The sequence below is a fragment of the Leptonychotes weddellii genome, chromosome 6 (assembly GCF_054177405.1).
Source record: "Leptonychotes weddellii isolate Sample4059 chromosome 6, ASM5417740v2, whole genome shotgun sequence".
Lineage (NCBI taxonomy): Eukaryota > Metazoa > Chordata > Mammalia > Carnivora > Phocidae > Leptonychotes > Leptonychotes weddellii.
The window spans coordinates 46472794-46490685 of NC_138374.1; the positions used below are offsets into that span (position 1 = coordinate 46472794).

The 17892-nt window shown below is 45.7% G+C and overlaps 2 protein-coding genes across 4 annotated transcripts in view; one reads left to right on the forward strand and one right to left on the reverse strand.

Annotated features, from left to right (window-relative positions):
- The first annotated feature begins 1891 nt into the window (after positions 1–1891).
- COMTD1 (catechol-O-methyltransferase domain containing 1) lies at positions 1892–3953 on the forward strand. The gene is made up of 7 exons (XM_006749867.3): positions 1892–2076; positions 2243–2370; positions 2628–2733; positions 2824–2942; positions 3047–3101; positions 3374–3507; positions 3701–3953. Exons 1-7 carry the CDS (start codon positions 1983–1985, stop codon positions 3851–3853), a joined length of 789 nt encoding a protein of 262 aa, XP_006749930.1. The 5' UTR covers positions 1892–1982; the 3' UTR covers positions 3854–3953.
- Positions 3954–6079: 2126 nt separating this feature from the next.
- VDAC2 (voltage dependent anion channel 2) overlaps positions 6080–17892 on the reverse strand; it is a 328221-nt gene continuing 316408 nt past the window's right edge. For 2 of the 3 annotated variants that reach the window (XM_081824057.1, XM_081824058.1), the window contains 8 exons: positions 16926–16991; positions 16064–16113; positions 12700–12852; positions 12554–12606; positions 11730–11957; positions 10708–10858; positions 8363–8420; positions 6080–6839 (listed from right to left, as the gene is read on the reverse strand). In XM_081824057.1, coding sequence (XP_081680183.1) covers positions 6748–6839; positions 8363–8420; positions 10708–10858; positions 11730–11957; positions 12554–12606; positions 12700–12852; positions 16064–16113; positions 16926–16991 — 851 coding nt within the window. In that variant the 3' untranslated portion in view covers positions 6080–6747. Of the gene's footprint in view, positions 6840–8362; positions 8421–10707; positions 10859–11729; positions 11958–12553; positions 12607–12699; positions 12853–16063; positions 16114–16925; positions 16995–17892 lie in introns of all 3 variants that reach the window. The other variant, XM_006749863.3, reaches the window with a different exon arrangement.

Sequence of the window (17892 nt, forward strand, 5' to 3'; positions counted from 1 at the left end):
GGCTTGCCCCAATCCGGACCCCCAGACAGGGGAGAAAGTGCTGGTCTGCGGCCCAGGCTGAGCCCAGGGCCCCCATGCCCGCCGGCCTGGTGGAGGGAGCCCAAGCAGAGCTGCCAGGAAAGCGCTTCCGTGGAGAGGGGGCCTCTGTGGGCTCGGGTTTCCTCCTCTGGAAAATGGGAATCCTATCCCAGCCTCACAGGCAGGCTGGATGTGGAATGCCGGGTGCTCGGTAGATGGGCCCTCGGGTTACTGTGCTGACCGGACCGGCAGCTCAGGCAGCTAGGAGCCCACGAAGCTCCAACGTACTATTCCGAGAGCAATTATTTAGCATTTGCTGTGTGCTCAGCGCTGGCAGAGACCAGCAGCCTCAGCCCTTACTCTGGGGAATGAGACTCCTAGGTCAGAGAAACAGGTACTGGGCCACCAGGTAAGGGGGAAGGCTCTTCCCCTCGAAGCAGGGCGCCGGCCGGGCCGCGGGGAAGCGGGAGGAACTGGGACGGCGGCCGAGGGCCCACCCGGCAGCACCCCCAGCCCGGCCCCCGCGCAGCAGGCTCCAGCCCGCGCCCCGGGTCAGTCCCGCCCCTGTGTCTCACTCGAGGTCCTGTCGTCGGCTCCCGGAGCCTCCAACGGAACTGGGCCTCCTCCTGCGCGACCTCCCAGCGCTGTGCTCCGAGTTTGTGTCCAGCTCGCTCGGGTCCTCAGCCTCAGCCACGCCGCGGCCGCACGCACCACCCCAAACCTCGACAAAACTGCCTCCGGGCCTCCGAGTCTGAGCCTCCCCTGGGCAGCCCCCGGTGCAGCTCTGGTCTGGACACTCAGTGGGCTGTGGGAGCAGCCACGCCCGGGGAGGTGACCTTGAGACGCAGTCGGATGACCGTCCGCCCTTGGACTTTGACTCCTTTTAAATGTAACAGGTAGGGCCCACTCAGGGCCGGCCCTGTGTTAAGTCCCTCACCGGGATTTTCTCATTTCATCCCCTGCGATGGGGGGGGGGGGACTCTTGATAACCCCATTTTGCAGAAGAGGAAATGGTGAAAGTGGAGTTGCCCCCCATTTTTGTGCTCCCCGAATGTAGCTTCCCTAAGAATACGCGCCAGCGCAGCTTCTTTCCCCTTCCCCACTTTGAGTCACAGAAGGGGCTCCATCAGTGCTCACTGGATCGTGTCCCTGCAGAACAGCCCTGCGAGCCGACCTCAGCTGCCCTTCCATCACTTTCCTCCCCAAAATATCTCCACTCCAACAGCTGCCATTTACTGAGCACCTTCTGTGTGCCAAGTTGTGTGATCTGGTGCCAGTTGCGGTAAGACTGTGGTTCCTGTTTTCCACAAAGGAAACTGAGGTTGAGAATGATGGCCCCAAGAGCTCACACCCATGTCTGGCGCCCAAGGGGAGGATTCTAAGAATCTTGTCTCAGAGCCCCATCAATGAGACCTGTCTCAGGACTCCCAAGCCCCACTTCTGGTTTTGTCCCCAAACCAGGTCCTTCACTCTTTCAACCGGATACCCTTACTCATCTCCCCCAAGAAGCCTCCCCTAATTCTCTCAGTCCCTCTCAGAGCTCCTGTCATTTCTATCACGTTGTACTCATTACTACCCTGTTACACCGAGGGCCCACCCACCGACATATGCCCCAGGGTCCCAGCAAAAACAGGAGCAATAAGAAGCATATACCCAGGAGGGGCATCACATTCTTCCTCCCTGACCCAGGACGGTAGACCTCAGGGGCGGGTAAGAAAAACCCAGACACCGCACGCTGGGCTTGCGCTCCTGTTTGGGCGCAGTTCCCAGTGGAGCCACCAGATGGCGCCCGACTCGCTCTAGTGGGACTTGCAGTAAAGCTGTGCGGTCGCCAGATGGCGTTGGAGACCGCAGCTCGGCGGACAGTGCCGGGACAGGGCGGAGCCTGGAGGGCAGGCGGGTCCCAGTGCGGGCCCAGGAGCCCCAGCCAACTGACCCGTACGTGGCTGCCTCCAGGTCGCACCATGATCCAACCCGCACCCCGGCTCTCTGTGCCCGCCGCGCTGGCCCTGGGCTCGGCCGCGCTGGGCGCCGCCTTCGCCACCGGCCTCTTCCTGGGTGAGTAGGGCGGGGCCCGCGGACCTCCCCCCCACCCCCGGCAGAGCCCCCGCAGGCAGGGCAGGTGCGGGAGCCGAGCCCGTGACTCCTCGAGGCTGGCTGCGGCTGAAGCTCAGCCCTGGCGCCCCGGAGCCCCAGGCCCTGACCCAGGACCCCTCCCTGGCAGGGAACCGGTGCCATCCCTGGCGATCCCGGCGAGAGAAGCGCCTGCTGCCCCCTGAAGACAGTCCCCTGTGGCAGTATCTGCTGAGCCGCTCCATGCGGGAGCACCCGGCGCTGCGGAGCCTGCGACTGGTCAGCAGGGCCAGGGGCGGGAACAGGCGCCCACCTCGGACCCAGCGGGTCCCACGTGGTTGTGTGACCTTGGGCTGGGCCTTGGCGCTCTCGGGCCTTCCGGGACACCGCCGGCTGGGCGCGGTGGGCGTTCCCTGAGGGCCCGTCCCGGGACCACGCCCCACGACCGCACACCTGGAGGGGGTTGTGGACCCGGGGAGGAGCTGGGTGCCTGGCAGTGCTGGCGCGACCCTCTCCCCTCCACCACCGCGACACAGCTGACCCTGGAGCAGCCGCAGGGAGATTCCATGATGACCTGTGAGCAGGCCCAGCTTCTGGCCAACCTGGCGCGGCTCATCAAGGCCAAGAAGGCTCTGGACCTGGGTAGGGCGCACGGCCGGGATCACCGGGGGCCGAAGTCACCGGGATGTCCCCCTACTCTGGCCTGAGCCTGTCCGTATCCCTTGCCCCCAGGTACTTTCACAGGCTACTCAGCCCTAGCGTTGGCCTTGGCGCTGCCCCCGGCCGGGCGCGTGGTGACCTGTGAGGTGAACCCGGGGCCCCCGGAGTTGGGGCGGCCCCTGTGGAGGCAGGTGAGTGTCCCACACATTTGAGGCCCTCATCAGGCCCTTGGAGCCTGGCCACTCCCAGCTCCAGGAGAAGGGACTTGCTGGCTCTGACCCCACTCCTTCCGCAGGCTGAGGAGGAGCACAAGATCGACCTTCGGTTGAAGCCCGCCCTGGAGACCCTGGGTGAGCAACGGAGTGGAAGGGGCCTTGGCACCATTTTCCAAGTGGGGCCACTGGGCGTGAGCTAGTGACCAGGTCCGCTGGGCGGGCTTGGGGCAGTGACAGATCCCTGCCTCCTGGCCTCGCCGCTGCCATGCGGCCACATGCTGGGTGGCAGGGCGCCCCTCCAGGCCAAAGTCCCTGAATAGTCACAGCGCCTGGGCAGGCCTGGGCAGGGGCTTCTGACCGCTGGGGCTGCGGACTCAGCCGCATCTGCCCCCCCCCTCCCCCGCAAGATGAGCTCCTGGCCGCGGGCGAGGCCGGCACCTTCGACATGGCCGTGGTGGACGCGGACAAGGAGAACTGCACCGCCTACTATGAGCGGTGCCTGCAGCTGCTGCGCCCCGGAGGCATCCTGGCGGTCCTCAGTGTAAGGGGAAGAACGAACCCTCCCGGGGCTGGGTTTTCTGTCTTTTCACTTGGCTCCTCCCCGTGCCCTGCCCCCATGCCACAAAGTCCCGCCCAGTTCATGCATGTAAGCCCCTCCCTCGCCCCGCCTCTCCCTTAGGCACCTCCCCCCTCGGCCCTGACCCCCTCCCCGTGATGCCCCGCCCCCCCCGCAGGTCCTGTGGCGCGGAGAGGTGTTACAGCCTCAACCAGGGAACACGGAGGCCCAGTGCGTGCGAAACCTGAACGAGCGCATCCTGCGGGACGCCAGGGTCCACATCAGCCTCCTGCCTCTGGGCGACGGCCTCACCTTAGCCTTCAAGATCTAGGGCCGGCCCCCAGCGGGTGGCCTCAAGGGAGGGGACCTGGGAACCCCAGACATCAACCCTGAGTTTTAAATTCGACAATAAAGTGGGGCCTGGGACACAATCTTTTGAGCCTCCGTATGTGGCGCAAAAGTGGGGTAGGGAGGGAAGGCCCAGCACTGGCAGGTCCTAAAGCAAATGGGGGCCTTGAGGTCATAGACGTCATCCCCTCCCTGGCACAGTCCTGAGGGCCACCTGGCACATGTCCATAGCCTGAATAGGAGCTTCCAGCTGACTGGTAGCAGGAAATAAAGTTTTGATTGACCTGGCCACATACAGGACCCCAGCTCCTCAGGTTTGCCCACACTCCACAGGATCTGAGGGCTGGCAGCTGGGTAGAACCCCAACCCCTAGGTCTCCCTCCCACTTCCTAGGAGGGGCAAGTGAATGAAGGTCTTGTTTGGTGCAGCTGGGACTGGCTGGGAAACCCTATCTGGGGTCTGACAACAGGAAACAACCTTAGAGCAGACCAGGTTTGCCACTGGGCGCTTTCATAGGTTATGCCAGTTCTATTTGCCCATGTTTTCACAGAACTGTCAGCTTGACCTCACCTCTGCAGTGGAGGCTCTGCTCAGTGGACATCACCTCTGAGAACCAGGCCACTTGACTTAAACCTGAGGACCTCAAGGTTGGAGTATATATCCTGTCCTCCCCCTGAAGTCCTGGAGGAAGGTGAGGGACTGGGTGGGATCACTGGCCAGAAAGGTGTGAAGTAGACAGGCCTAGAGGTAGGAGACTATCAGTATGGCAGTTTTTTAAAAAGTTCCCCACAGGAAGATGAATATAGTTAGGCTTTCCCACACCCAACATCTAGGAGAGGAGGTGGACAGGGAGCCAGGTTCTTCACTTCTCTCCATTTAGACAGCCCTAATCCCAATCCCACAGGAAGATCCTATCTCCACACCAACACAGATGAGTATAAGGTGCAAATATGAAGTGTTCTTCGACTAACTGCATCAGCCTAGAATACAATTAGGTTTTGCCACCCCTGGGTTAGGCCTGGGTGCTATAAAGCTGGAGACTATTAGAAATAAGGCCACAGGGGCCCATAGCTGGCAAATTCCATAATCCTACACCTCCTGGGACATACCTGGCATTTTATGCAACCCACAGGGCCCAGGAACCTTCTCTCTCCCCCATGCTAAAAACGTTACAGGATGCACCTGGGTAAATACGTCCACTTTACTCTTAAACATCTCTCTGACCAACTGCTCATTTGTGCCACACCCCAATCCTGAGTACTGGACCAGGTAAAATCCAGCCACAGCTGAGGGAAGGCCACCTGTTAGCTCTGGGGCAGCAGGTCATCCAGGGGGCTTCAGAAGTCACAGGCCTATGACCAGTTCCTCCCCACCAGGTGGACTTTCAGAGATAGTCTGCTGATCTACTTCACACCTCTCTTGAGAATCCCAAAAGCAGATGTGCTTTCACACCTAACTTGCAGGCATCTCTTCCTGTTTGTTTGACCTAGCAAAAGATCCTGACTCAAGCAGATTGGCTCAAATTCCAACTGTCTGCCATTAAATCACATGTGTCTTATTCACACAGGCCATTCTTGCCAGTCCCTTAGCACAAACATTTATCGCCCAGAGTGGAAAGCTTGCTTGAGCTTCTAATCTCTCATCAGATTCTTTCTGACCTGGAAATTTTCAGCATGTATCACTTTTTTGGGTAATGAGTCTCAGAGTACATTTTCTTACCTGTTCCCTCTTAGGCTTCAAATGGTACCTCAGGTCTAACAATATAAATGTGTTGAATAAAGCTCTCCCTTCTCTAACCTCTGAGCACACCCTTCAAACTATCTTCTCCCATCAAAAACACTTGCTGTCTCCTACTTTTCCAACCAGAATCATCTGTTACTTTCTGTCATTCAGCCCCAGTGCAGATGAAGGCCAGTGGCCACAAAGCCTGAAGGCACTGATTCTGGTCTCACACTTAGGCCCAACCGTTTCAGTGTCTGCCTAGAAAGAAATGATTCATGACCTCTCACAGAGGCCCATATACTCCCTTCTCAAGTCCCTCTGGTTACTGACCCCTCACTCCATTTGCCTACACCTCGCCCCACCCCACCCAGGGCCTAGTTCACTTCCCACAGCAAGAGCTCACAGGGGTATGGTGTGTGTATGCAGCCTTCAGCACCAACTCTTCAATGATCCAATGGAATTCTGGACAAATTTACAAACTGAAATATAAAGGCATATATCCTCTTATTTTATTGGAGTCCAAAAAGTTTGTGGAGTTACTTCAGGGACACAGAGGACTTTATGGCACAGATTTAGATAAAAAGCAAAACGCTCACCAAAAAAATAAGGTACTAGTGAGAAACAAGGGAGAGCTGACCCTGGCAAATGTTTAAACTCTGCAAATACTTGGAGTCATTATTTATGTATACTTGTTTTTATTCATAATCTGTAATGTCTGGGGATACCAAAAGTAATTCTAATGATGGGCTGAATTTAACAAAAATTTTTTAACCTCATCTTAAAAACTTCCACTGATCCATCTCGTTCAATGGCAATTTTCAATGTTAATAGGAACATAAAAATAAACATGCACACAATTGCACAGTTTTCATAAAGGTCTATTTCATTATTGGTGGGTAGCGCATTTAACAGTTAAATACATTTAAATAATGTATAGGTCACTGCACGACTGCAGCATTGGTAACTAGATAGATAACCAATTCAACTAGAAACCAGCTAACAAGTAACTGTCTAAATATTTAAAATACAGCTCTTGTTTAGATCATCCTTTGATCTGATCACCTTCTTGGGGAGGGGGGAGCCTGCTGGTCACACTGGAAATATATTAAGGCCAAATCTTCTGATATCCATTCCCAGAGGTTTCTTTCAGCTGGATTAAGCCTCCAACTCAAGGGCAAGCCCAAGTTTGTGGCCTCCAGCATTGATGCTCTTCCCGTCTACCAGAGCAGACAGTGTAAGCTTGACACCTGTAAAAAAAAAAAAAGGCAGGCAACCATGATTTGCCTGAAACACCTCAAGAGTCTGCAGTCTTTAATAATCACCCCAGAGCCTGCCTGTCCCTCCCTCAGCCTGCTAAATGACCTATTAGTGCCAACCACCAGAGGGTACTTGGGAGTCCCAGAGATACCAGACAGAATTCAGGTGGTCCCATCCTAGGTTAAGGGATCTGTGAAGTCACAGAACATTAAAAATAAGTTCAAAGTGCTCTAGAAAATACAGTAACATTCAAAACACTATCCAGACTGTAAGACACTAAAAGACAATCATAATTGGACCAGGACAACTACAATAAAGAGACAAGTGGGGGAAACTGAATATAGACTACGTATTTGTATTGCTCAACTAATGGTAATTTCCTTAGCTGTGACAGTGGTATTGTAGTTATGAAGAAAAATGTCACTCTTGGGATTTGCGTGCTGGGTAGATTTGTCTGCATGTCCGCAAAACATACATTTAAATAACTGAAAAGAGACTGTGGAAAAAAGGGATTATGTATGCAGACATGGAGAGAAAACAAATGTGGTAGATGTTAATTAGTGAATGTGGGAAGGGTATACAGGTGTTCTTCGTACTTGTCTTTTAGGTTTCAAAAAGGCCAAAATACAAAGTCTGGGGGAATATCCCTATTTGAACAGGGTAAAAGTTCCAAGTGCTTTAGAACTTGCTATTCAAATGGTGGCAAGAACCAGTGATGCTGGCATCACCTAAGAGCTTGTTAGAAAGAACCCTTCACTCCAGATCAGAATGTACATTTTAGCAAGAGTCCCCAGGTGACTCACGCACACTGAAGTCTGATAAGTACTGCTCTAGAAAATACAAGGCTCAAAATACTACATAAAGTAAATGAGACTGGGCGCCTGGGTGGCTCAGTTGGTTGGGTGACTGCCTTCGGCTCCGGTCATGATCCTGGAGTCCTGGGATCGAGTCCCGCATCGGGCTCCCTGCTCGGCAGGGAGTCTGCTTCTCCCTCTGACCCTCCTCCCTCTCATGTGCTCTCTCTCATTCTCTCTCTCAAATAAATAAATAAAATCTTTAAAAAAAAAAAAAAAAAAGTAAATGAGACTACAGAGACCAAACAATGAAAGCAATGAGTGAACCTTGATTAGAGAAATAAACAATACTAGAAGGCATTTCAGGTACAAATGAGGAAAGTGACTACAGAATGGAGAGTAAATAATAATACGGACTAACTATTAAATTTCTTAGGTGTGATCATGGTATTATGGTTATGCAGGAGACCAGAACGTTCTCATTTCTGAATAGACGCATGCTTAAGCATTTAGGGAAGTGTCAGGATAGCTGCAACTTCCAAACAGCCCAGCAAAAGAAAATAAATAAATAAAACTGTGGCAAAAGGTAAACGTGTTCATCGTACTCTCTGAAAGGTTTACAAAGAACCTGAGAAATGAAAAGTAATTTTTAAAACACCAATCCTACTTAAAAAAAACAAACAAACAAAACACCAATCCTACTTATCAAGAATACTTACCAGGCCTCAGAGTCTGAGTATAGCCCACTCCAATTAAACTAGAGTTGTTGACTTTTGCCTGAAATAAAATGCAAAAACAGCTGTAAAAAAATTTTTGAATTGAGAGACAAAGCCCCTGCAGGTTTCCCTACTATACAATTATGAAGTGTTCCACTTTTTTATTCACATGTGAAATAACAAAATTTAGACAAACCATGAGAGACTCCTGACTCTGGGAAACAAACTGAGGGTTGCAGAAGGGGAGGTGGGTGGAGGGATGGGGTAACTGGGTGATGGGCATTAAGGAGGGTACGTGCTGTGATTAGTACTGGGTGTTATACATAACTAATAAATCAATGAACACTACATCAAAAACTACTGATGTATTATACATTGGCTAATTGAATTTAAATTAGAAAAAGACTTGTATAAAATAAAGATTTCATAACATTTGAGAAGTAAAATAAATAAAATTTAACACTGTTACTAAGCCAAACAGAAGCTAGGTGCTACTTAATTCTTATCCATTAAACTCCAAGTCAAACTGTCAGTAGGACACAATATTCTTGGTAGTAAAAAGGTGACAGCCTCTGGGATCAAAACAGATTGGAAATTATTTGATGTCTTCACTCTTTTATAATGTGTAACATCGAAACAGTCCAGAGAGAAATATGTAACTACAGGCAGAAGTCACATAAACAGCACCTGTGTTCACATGGCAGGATAGCCAAGTCTTCAGAAGCCACCAATAACCAAGTGAGCTATTAGTCTAAGGAAGAAATGCCCCACTAGTGACCACCTTGTGCCCAACAAATTAAGAGCCTCAGACAACTGGATACAAGTTTCTCCTGTTAGAATAGAAGTAAACTACCAAACTGTGATGGGACATTAAGCAATACTTCGGGGTGATGCTTAATTGGGGGCACAGCAGCATACTTGGGTGGGAAATACTAGATACATTTCCAAACGAGTCCCCAGAAGTCACTCAATGGCACACAGATCCAAAGCTGCCTTCCCATTTTAGACTATGAGAGCACTACACTGGCTCGCATTAAATCCGTGTTGCTGCCACAGACATACATTTGAAGAGAAGAGCAACGTAGCTACCAGGGAGTAGTGTACTGTGTGAATCCTAAGGTTTTCACTGCTACAGTGCAGTGAGAAGCAGAGTAGGGAAAAATAAATGAATCACTGCCTTGCCAATGGGACAAGCATTCTGGATGCTTCCCATGCTCTCTGATGACAGCTGCTAACATAAAATAAGAATGGGGCTAAAGCTTAACTGCCCAAATTTTCAAAAAACATTGCTCTCAGAAATGAATTATCACTTTATGTAACAGAAAGGTTTAACTTTCTTTCATTCCCAGTATGTACAGTACCAGGCAGTGCCTGACCTAACACGCAGAACAGCTGCTGAAAGCACAGCCAGCGCCTCTACAGTCAGACACTGCACTTCCTCCTGCCCCAAACCCACTACGACTGAAGGAGGAAGCAGCAGAAAAGCCCAAGGACAGGAGCAGGGCGGTCATCCACCACAGCGAACCCAGGGTAGGCAGGAGGGAGTCCTTGGGGTGCACTTTTTTTTTTTTTATTTGAGAGAGAGAGAATGAAAGACAGAGAGCATGAGAGGGAGGAGGGTCAGAGGGAGAAGCAGACTCCCTGCCGAGCAGGGAGCCCGATGCGGGACTCGATCCCGGGACTCCAGGATCACGACCTGAGCCGAAGGCAGTCGCTCAACCAACTGAGCCACCCAGGCGCCCTTTTTTTTTGGGGGGGGGTGCACGACTTTTAATGCTAAGGCTGGAATAGTCTCAGGCAAAGCAGGATGAGCTAGCTGGTCACCCTAGACAGGAGGGAAATCAAAAGACATGCAAGCCCTTCTTCCCGCTCTCCTTCCCTAGCAGTGATCTAAGTCCTTTTCCTTCGAAGCTTTGGTATCTCCACCTGCAAAATGGCATTTGCACCACTGACCCCTAAGATCAAATCTAAAAAATGTTTTGTAAACCCTAAAGACAAAGTCAAAGTAACAAAGTACTTTCCACACAGAAAGACAAAGTAACAATTAAAATACTATTACTCCTGGCCTGGGGCCCAAAACAGTGGCTTCCCTGGGCTTAGACCAGCTTGGAGCTCAGGGTTATCATCTACACTAAACTGAGCAGCTTTTGAGTTAAACTCCTGTGACCTGGATATCAAACTTCTAACACTGCCTCCACAAAAAATGCATGCAGCATTACAAATTCTAATCCCAATCTGTGAGTCAACTAGGGATTGTGTGAACCACAGTTCAAATTTTCAGCACAATATACCCAAAGATGGAATTCCCACAACCAAAGACCCCATTCTAAGCCCACAGTAGTACTCACAGAAATGGAAGCAGTGGGATCCAACTGATATTTGGCTGCAATGCCAAAGCGAGTGCTGTTGGTACCTGATGTCCAAGCAAGGTTTACTGAAGTGTCAAGATCTTCACATACTTTTTGATAAATTGATCCTCCAAATTCTGTCCCATCATTGCTGTAAGATATTTTAAATTTGTAAATCTAGAATAGACAATGTAATGTCTATGGCACTAAGCTGATATTGTAGCATTATAATTAAATAAAAGGCATTGCTCACACGCGTCTGTAGTATTCCACGGAAAACGTGAAAGTTTTAAAAGGTCTTTATCTCAACCTATGCCCCAAAATAAGAGGTCATATGAATCATGATACATCCATCCAGCAGAATTACCACACAGCCACTAACAATCATGTTGTAGAATACATAATGCTACAGTAAAATTATTAAAATGTATTAAGGTAGGAAGGAATTATAAACCAGCCTGGTATGCATTTTGTATGTGTGTGTACACACACACACACACACACATAAAAAAGATGAAACTCTCAAACATTAACAACTAACAAAGATTATATTAGCTAGGTGGTGGGGCCATGAGAAGTTTTGGGTTTCTTCTTTGTACTTCTGTTATCTACCAATCCTTTATTTTATAAGGGAAAAAATTAAGTCCTTTTCACATATACATCTAATATGGGTTAGGTAAAAACACCATACATTTTAGGCAATCCCACCAACTCAGTACCTCACATATCACAATTAAGTCAAATGAACACACTGGTCATTTGGTAACATCCTAGCCTTTTCTAAAAACCCAAAGCACATCAAGCCTCATATAAAATAAACAATTACTCTCTCAGCACTGAAAAGTCAGACTGACATTTTTTACTATATACTTTGAGACATGCCCAGAAATGCCCAAGGATGATGATCTTTTTGTGTTAAGAGAAATCCTTTAGACTGTACCTAGATTCATAAGAGCCGACAGGTGACATCAACGTCATCCCCAGGTCCTACATCACAATAATCCCAGAAAAGAGATACTCACACATTAGTGTGTAGTTGGAAGTCCCCAGTCCGGTAGCCCACTGCAAAGTTATTTCTTGTCAGCTTTGATTTGGCACTGTCAAAAGTCATCTGGTACCCAGCAAGCCAGCCCTCGTAACCAAAGACAGCTGAACCATGGATTGCAGGGCCAGCAAAATCAAAGTCAACATCACAACCAAGGTTTATACACTCTCTCTTGTAAGAAGACTTGATTTTACCACTTTTCTTTCTGAAAAAAGAACAAACTGACTTAAAACTGATGCCAGTGGGAAAGATTTACATACATAACTTCTGCACAAAGGGCACAAGACAAATTTATGAACTGCAGTGTAACTGGGGAATAATAGTAGCATAATCCTAAGAGGTAAAGAAAATATAGCTCAATGAGCTTAAAAACAAGGGTACATGGGATTACTTCCACCACCATGAGAAGACTGCTTTTGCAGGACTAATAAGCAGTCACAAAGCCTATTAGAAACATGTTAATTACCCAAGTTAGTCCACAATGGAAAGAGGCAAATATCTGAAGGGAAGCCAACCATAGCAACCATAGTACTCATCATGCTCCAAAGGCAGAAACAGAAATTCACCACCACAAGGCAGTTAAGTAAGCTATCAAACACTAAATGTGCATCTTTCCTAAAGAAACAGGAGAGAAATGCTTTTAAATTTAAAGCAGATAAAGGGGCACCTGGCTGGCTCAAGTTGGTAGAGCATGCGACTCTTGATCTCAGGGTTGTGAGTGCGAGCCCCATATTGGTTGTAGAGATTACTTAAAGATAAAAATGAAATTTAAAGCAAACAAAAATGTCTGTCCATGCTTACCCCGTGTTTGGTGAAAAGGTGGTATCAAATGTCAGTTTCAAACCTTGACAAATCTATTTTGAAAGAAAAAGAATTTGTTTTCAGCTATATTTCCTTTCTGGAATACAAAAATAAACTAATATTAAAACACATGTTCAAAATGTTACCTGGTCTTCAATTGCAATTTCTGTTCCCAGAGTGTTATCAGTGTTCCATTTTTCTGTGAAAGTCAAACCATACTCACACCATTTGTATTTGGTCTCCAAGGTTCCAGTAACTTTACCAGTGTCTGTATTAGATGAACCAGACGTTGAGAATTCCTAGTAAGACAATAAATGACTTCGTGAACTTTCTTGTAAGCCTGGAAGAATCACTGCCTAACTTACACAAAAAGCCCACTGAAACACAGTAATTTCACTAATCCTTTTTTCTAGTTTCCCAAATACTTCTATACTCTGCTACTATATGTACAAAAACAACAAATTAGCCTGTCAGTTACTAACTGCCACCTTACTTACACTTACTTACATTTTCAACCGATCAACGACAAGTGAACCTGTATCTAATTCTCAACAAACAAACTGAACACCTTTTAAGGAAACTTCCGCTAAGGTGATTTTATTTGGAATTCAAGAATCAGGATGGGAGAGGGGAGGAACGAACATTTTAGTACTGTATCCAATCTGCCTGATATTAAATAAAACACTATAAAGGAAAGTATGGTTAATCACAGACCCCCATCACTAAAATGAGCATTCATAATAACTGACGCACTATTAGGAAATGTTTCCTGAAAATTCTTTTTTTTTTTTTTTTTAAGATTTTATTTATTTGAGAGCAAGAGATAGAGAGGGCCCTAGTGGAGAGCGGGAAGAGGGAGAAGCAGGATCCCTGCTGAGCAGGGAACCCGAGGCGCTCAACTTGAGAGGATCATGACCTGAGCCAAATGCAGACGCTCAACTGACTGAGCCACCCAGGCGAATCTGTTTCCTGAAAATTCTTAAAAGGAAAGCACCCCATTGTAGGAGGTCATCCCATGAGAAAAGATTTAAAATCTTTGGTAACCCCAATATTCTGTTTTTCTGAGATAAAGAGTCTTCACCAGATTTCACACCTTCCCAACAATCTTGAACATTCTCATTTAAAAAGAAAAAAAGTAGGGAAAGGGAATTATAAGAGATTTATACTACAACTGGTTTATATCATGCATAATGTAAACTATATTAAGTACAATAGATAATATCAGTTAAAAACCAATCCACTTAATACAGGTATCAATTTGAAGTGCATTATATAATCTTATGTTTATAGCAAATACAAATAACTAAGTGCACACCAAGTGAAAAGGAAGGCATAATATGGAGGGCTTACTGAAATTTAAAATCTGCTACAGAACATCTAGCTCGGTAGATAGGCAAACTTCCAAGACAAAAGAGTAAAATACCATCTGAGCATTCTGATTCACAATTTGTCTGCTAATGATGGCTACATACTTTGGCCACTGACAAGCCAAATCTAAAGAAAACAGCTGATCCAAACTAGTAAAGAAAACTCGACCTGAAATTGTGATGCCTGCAAGACTGAGAAAATACCAAAAACTGTATCAATAGGAGAAAAAGCCAATCATCCTTCACTTAGAAAACATTTGTATAACTACTGCTCTGCAGTAAGACAGACTCAATCTCCTGAAATAAGACACTTTAACAGGAATTTCAAGTCAAAGCTTGGCATTCAACGCCCATATTAAAAAGCACCGGATTATGTTAGGAAAAAACACTGGATATAAAATTAGAGGAGTCCTGGCATCTAGTTCTGGCTGTCATTTGCTAAATGAATAACACTGAGGAAGACGCTTAAAACTTTTCTGGGTCTCAGTTTCCTCAAGTGTAAAAACAAATCTACCGCTGGAGGATTAAGTTGGACTGGCACTATGAAAGCTTTGCACATTTTCCTGTGTTCTATACAAAAGAAAAGCATTATTAAAACAATACATATGGCGCATATTCTTCTAGCAGATACTAGGAATGGAGAATGTGTAGAAGTAGATATTTTTAATCCTGAATGACAATGATTAATGACTCTTGAGGCCCCACCCTCTGCCTCCGGACAGCCTATAGATTATGAGCCAGCCTATATAAACCCAGGAATCCTCAAGACACAAAATCAAGATCATACACTGGGACCCGAATTGGGCCAGAAGATACCATGGCCAAGCTTACACCCTTCACTCCATCACCAAATACTCTGGCTTCTACATTCTGGAATGAACTGGACACCTCTGCAGTTTACATGAGAAAACAGAACCAGCTGTTAATAGGACTTATTTGCAGCCAGGTACATACTACAAGATCAGTACCACATTGAGATATACATTAAACAGAAATCAAAAAAACTATATGGAATCCAGATCATATATATCCTTCAAGATCTCAAACCTAATTCCATAAAACTTTAACCCTGTCCACAAAAATCCTTTTCTCTCCAACAAAGATTATGATTAACCAATCTAGTACTAGACGTGCTTCTCTCAGTGCTCCCCAGTTTAAAATTTATTTTGTATATCCAACCAGCAAGTGATAAGCTTTTTAAACACAAGGATTGAGTCTTCCTTTTGGAAGGCCTTTTGTGTCTCAACTAGTGCACAGCAAGTGTTTATAAGGGACCTCAAGAGTTTTAGAGTGGGAACACAAAAAACAAACACTAAGTCACTGCTCTGTACCTTGAGCAAGTAAATCGCTCAACCACAGAGAATATACTCAGGCTCCCTTCCAGACCAAAGAAGCCAAATGACAGATATGACCCAATACAAAACCCCAGAAATCCAAGTCTGGGCATTAAGAAGTTACAACATGAATAATTTTAATAAATATCAGTTATATGCACTAAGGGAGTTAACAATTACAGCAAGAAATTATCAAAATAACCAGCAATATTCAATATTCACACACTATACCCATTCCCAGTCTCAAAATTTTTTTGAAGAAAAAAAAAATTCCACAAAATTAAATTTTATTTTACTTTGAGTTAGGCAGAATCAAGAGATCCAAACACCAAAATATTACCATCTTTAAAAATAGTCAAATCAGGACTCTCTAAATTCACATGGAAATCTTCCAGAGAAGGCTGCTAGAATATGCCCTTTATATAAATGATTAGTACACTTCAATTAAGTTACTGAGTATTTTTATGCCCAGAACTCATAATGCTTACTAGACATAAAAAGTAAGGATTACAAAAAGGTGTTACAGGTTTCCTGACTTCAAGCTTGTAATCTTACTGAGTAAACAGTCCCAAAGAACCAGTCTTTTCTGAGTTCCTTATGCATGCACAGTAATATGGCAAAGGACCACCTGAAAATCAGAAATCATATCCAAAGCCCAAGTAAATCAAGTTTCATTCAAATCCCTTAAAACAAAATTAACTTCTGCCTCTTCAAGATAAATGGGTAGACATTTTTCAGTGGTGACTATTTTATGGGTTGAAAAATTATATAAAAGGGTCATCAAAATTTATGAGTTATCTAACACTCACCACACCACTGCATGACTTTGTTTTCACATCCAGTTTCACCAACCCAAAACCTTCAAGTAGAGAGCAAAAGATATCAAAATGATTCTTTTGTATAAAAGATGCATACCAATAGCTGACAACACATAAAAAAAAAACAGCAAGACTTCATACATTCAGAGGGGCATAAAAATGTGGAATGATACAACATATTTAAATGAAAACAATTTTAATTATCCTACATAAACTAATATATACAGCACAGAACATCTCTATGCAGCTTTGCCTAGTGTGCTGGTGTATACTTGGCAAAAAAAAAAATTTGCTTTCAAACCATTTTAAAACCTAAATATCAGATCAGAAAATCAACTCAACTTAAATCTCAGAATAGCCAATAGTTTATTATAATACAGCCATTTAAAACAATTATCCCAAAAAGGTATCTTCCTTTGGGATAAATAATCTAAATAACTAGGGAAATAATGTAGAGGGAGTTTATGTGGAATAAAACCTGCCAGAAGAAAACCCAAATTCATTTTAAAAAACTCATAACCCACTAGGAGTCACCACAAAAGCAAAACAGTAATACATCATAATTCTAGTCAACCAAGGCCTAAACTAGATCTGAAGGAAATGAAAGCACAGTTGTTTTTTTTCTTACAGATAAAATCCTTAAAGTGCAGTCTGAAAAAAGTGGAGGAAACCGGGCTAGAGGGAGATATGGATTATCACAGTACTATTTTAACAGAAACTTTATCTAAAATGTATCTAATAAAATGAACTAATACAGCAAGATATTTACAATTTGAAAAAATCAGTAATTTCCCCAAGCAATCCAAACACATTTTCACTTCTGATCTGAAAGGGGGGAAAAAAAAATTCTTACCAAATCCTTTGTTGAAAATATCTCTGGCAGCTTTGCCAAGGTCAGCATATGATGGAGGAATACACATTGCTGGTGGGAAGAAACATTCCAGTGTTAACCTTTCTGTTCTTCCACTTTCTGTCCAGGAACTAGACTATGACCCACTACTATCCTTAAATTCAAGCAGTCCAACTTGTTGAAGATGTTTTTGATACTACCAGGAGCTACAGTAAAACTATAATGATCCGTGAAATATCACCAATAAAGATTTATTTCTAAAATGGATAACCACAGTAGGTGGCTATACAAATTTGGGAGATTCCTTCCAAAACCCCAAAAACAGACGTTCTATTCCTAAATTTACACAGTACCTACAGCCTCTCACCTCTTAGGACCGAACTAGTACAAAGAATCAAACACATACACATAAATATATCTATACACACAGATATAGCATTCAAAATTCACTGGAATGGGCTGATTTAAGCAAATGACATAAAACCAAAACCTAAGACAAGCCCTCTCCCCAACAGATCTCTCAGTGCCCTCAATGAGTTCTTAAACCAATATTCTAGAGTGCGAAGAAAAAGGTAATTAACACTATGGACCTTTAAATGCTGGAACTTAGAAAAAAACACGATCATCTGGGTTTCACTAGTGTCTACATCAACTAAATATCAAATTGGCACTTTAAGCATATTAATATGGCACTCAAGTCCTCGGCCAATGCTACGCGGCTTAAGGACAAGCGATCTGAGGTGGTTACACCCAGCTCATTCATTCTACACAGCACGTCCACGCCCTTAGGAGCACATGTCATGACCTTGCGCTCTTACAAAGGGGGTTACTACTTCCTCTAAAAGAGTGACCCAATCCTCCAAAGGCCGAACCCAACAGTTAGAAACTTTTTGCTTCTGAGTTCGTCAAAGGCACGTCCAAGAACTAAAAGTGAATGCGGCCAAAGACCCAACTCCCCTGGCCTAGACCC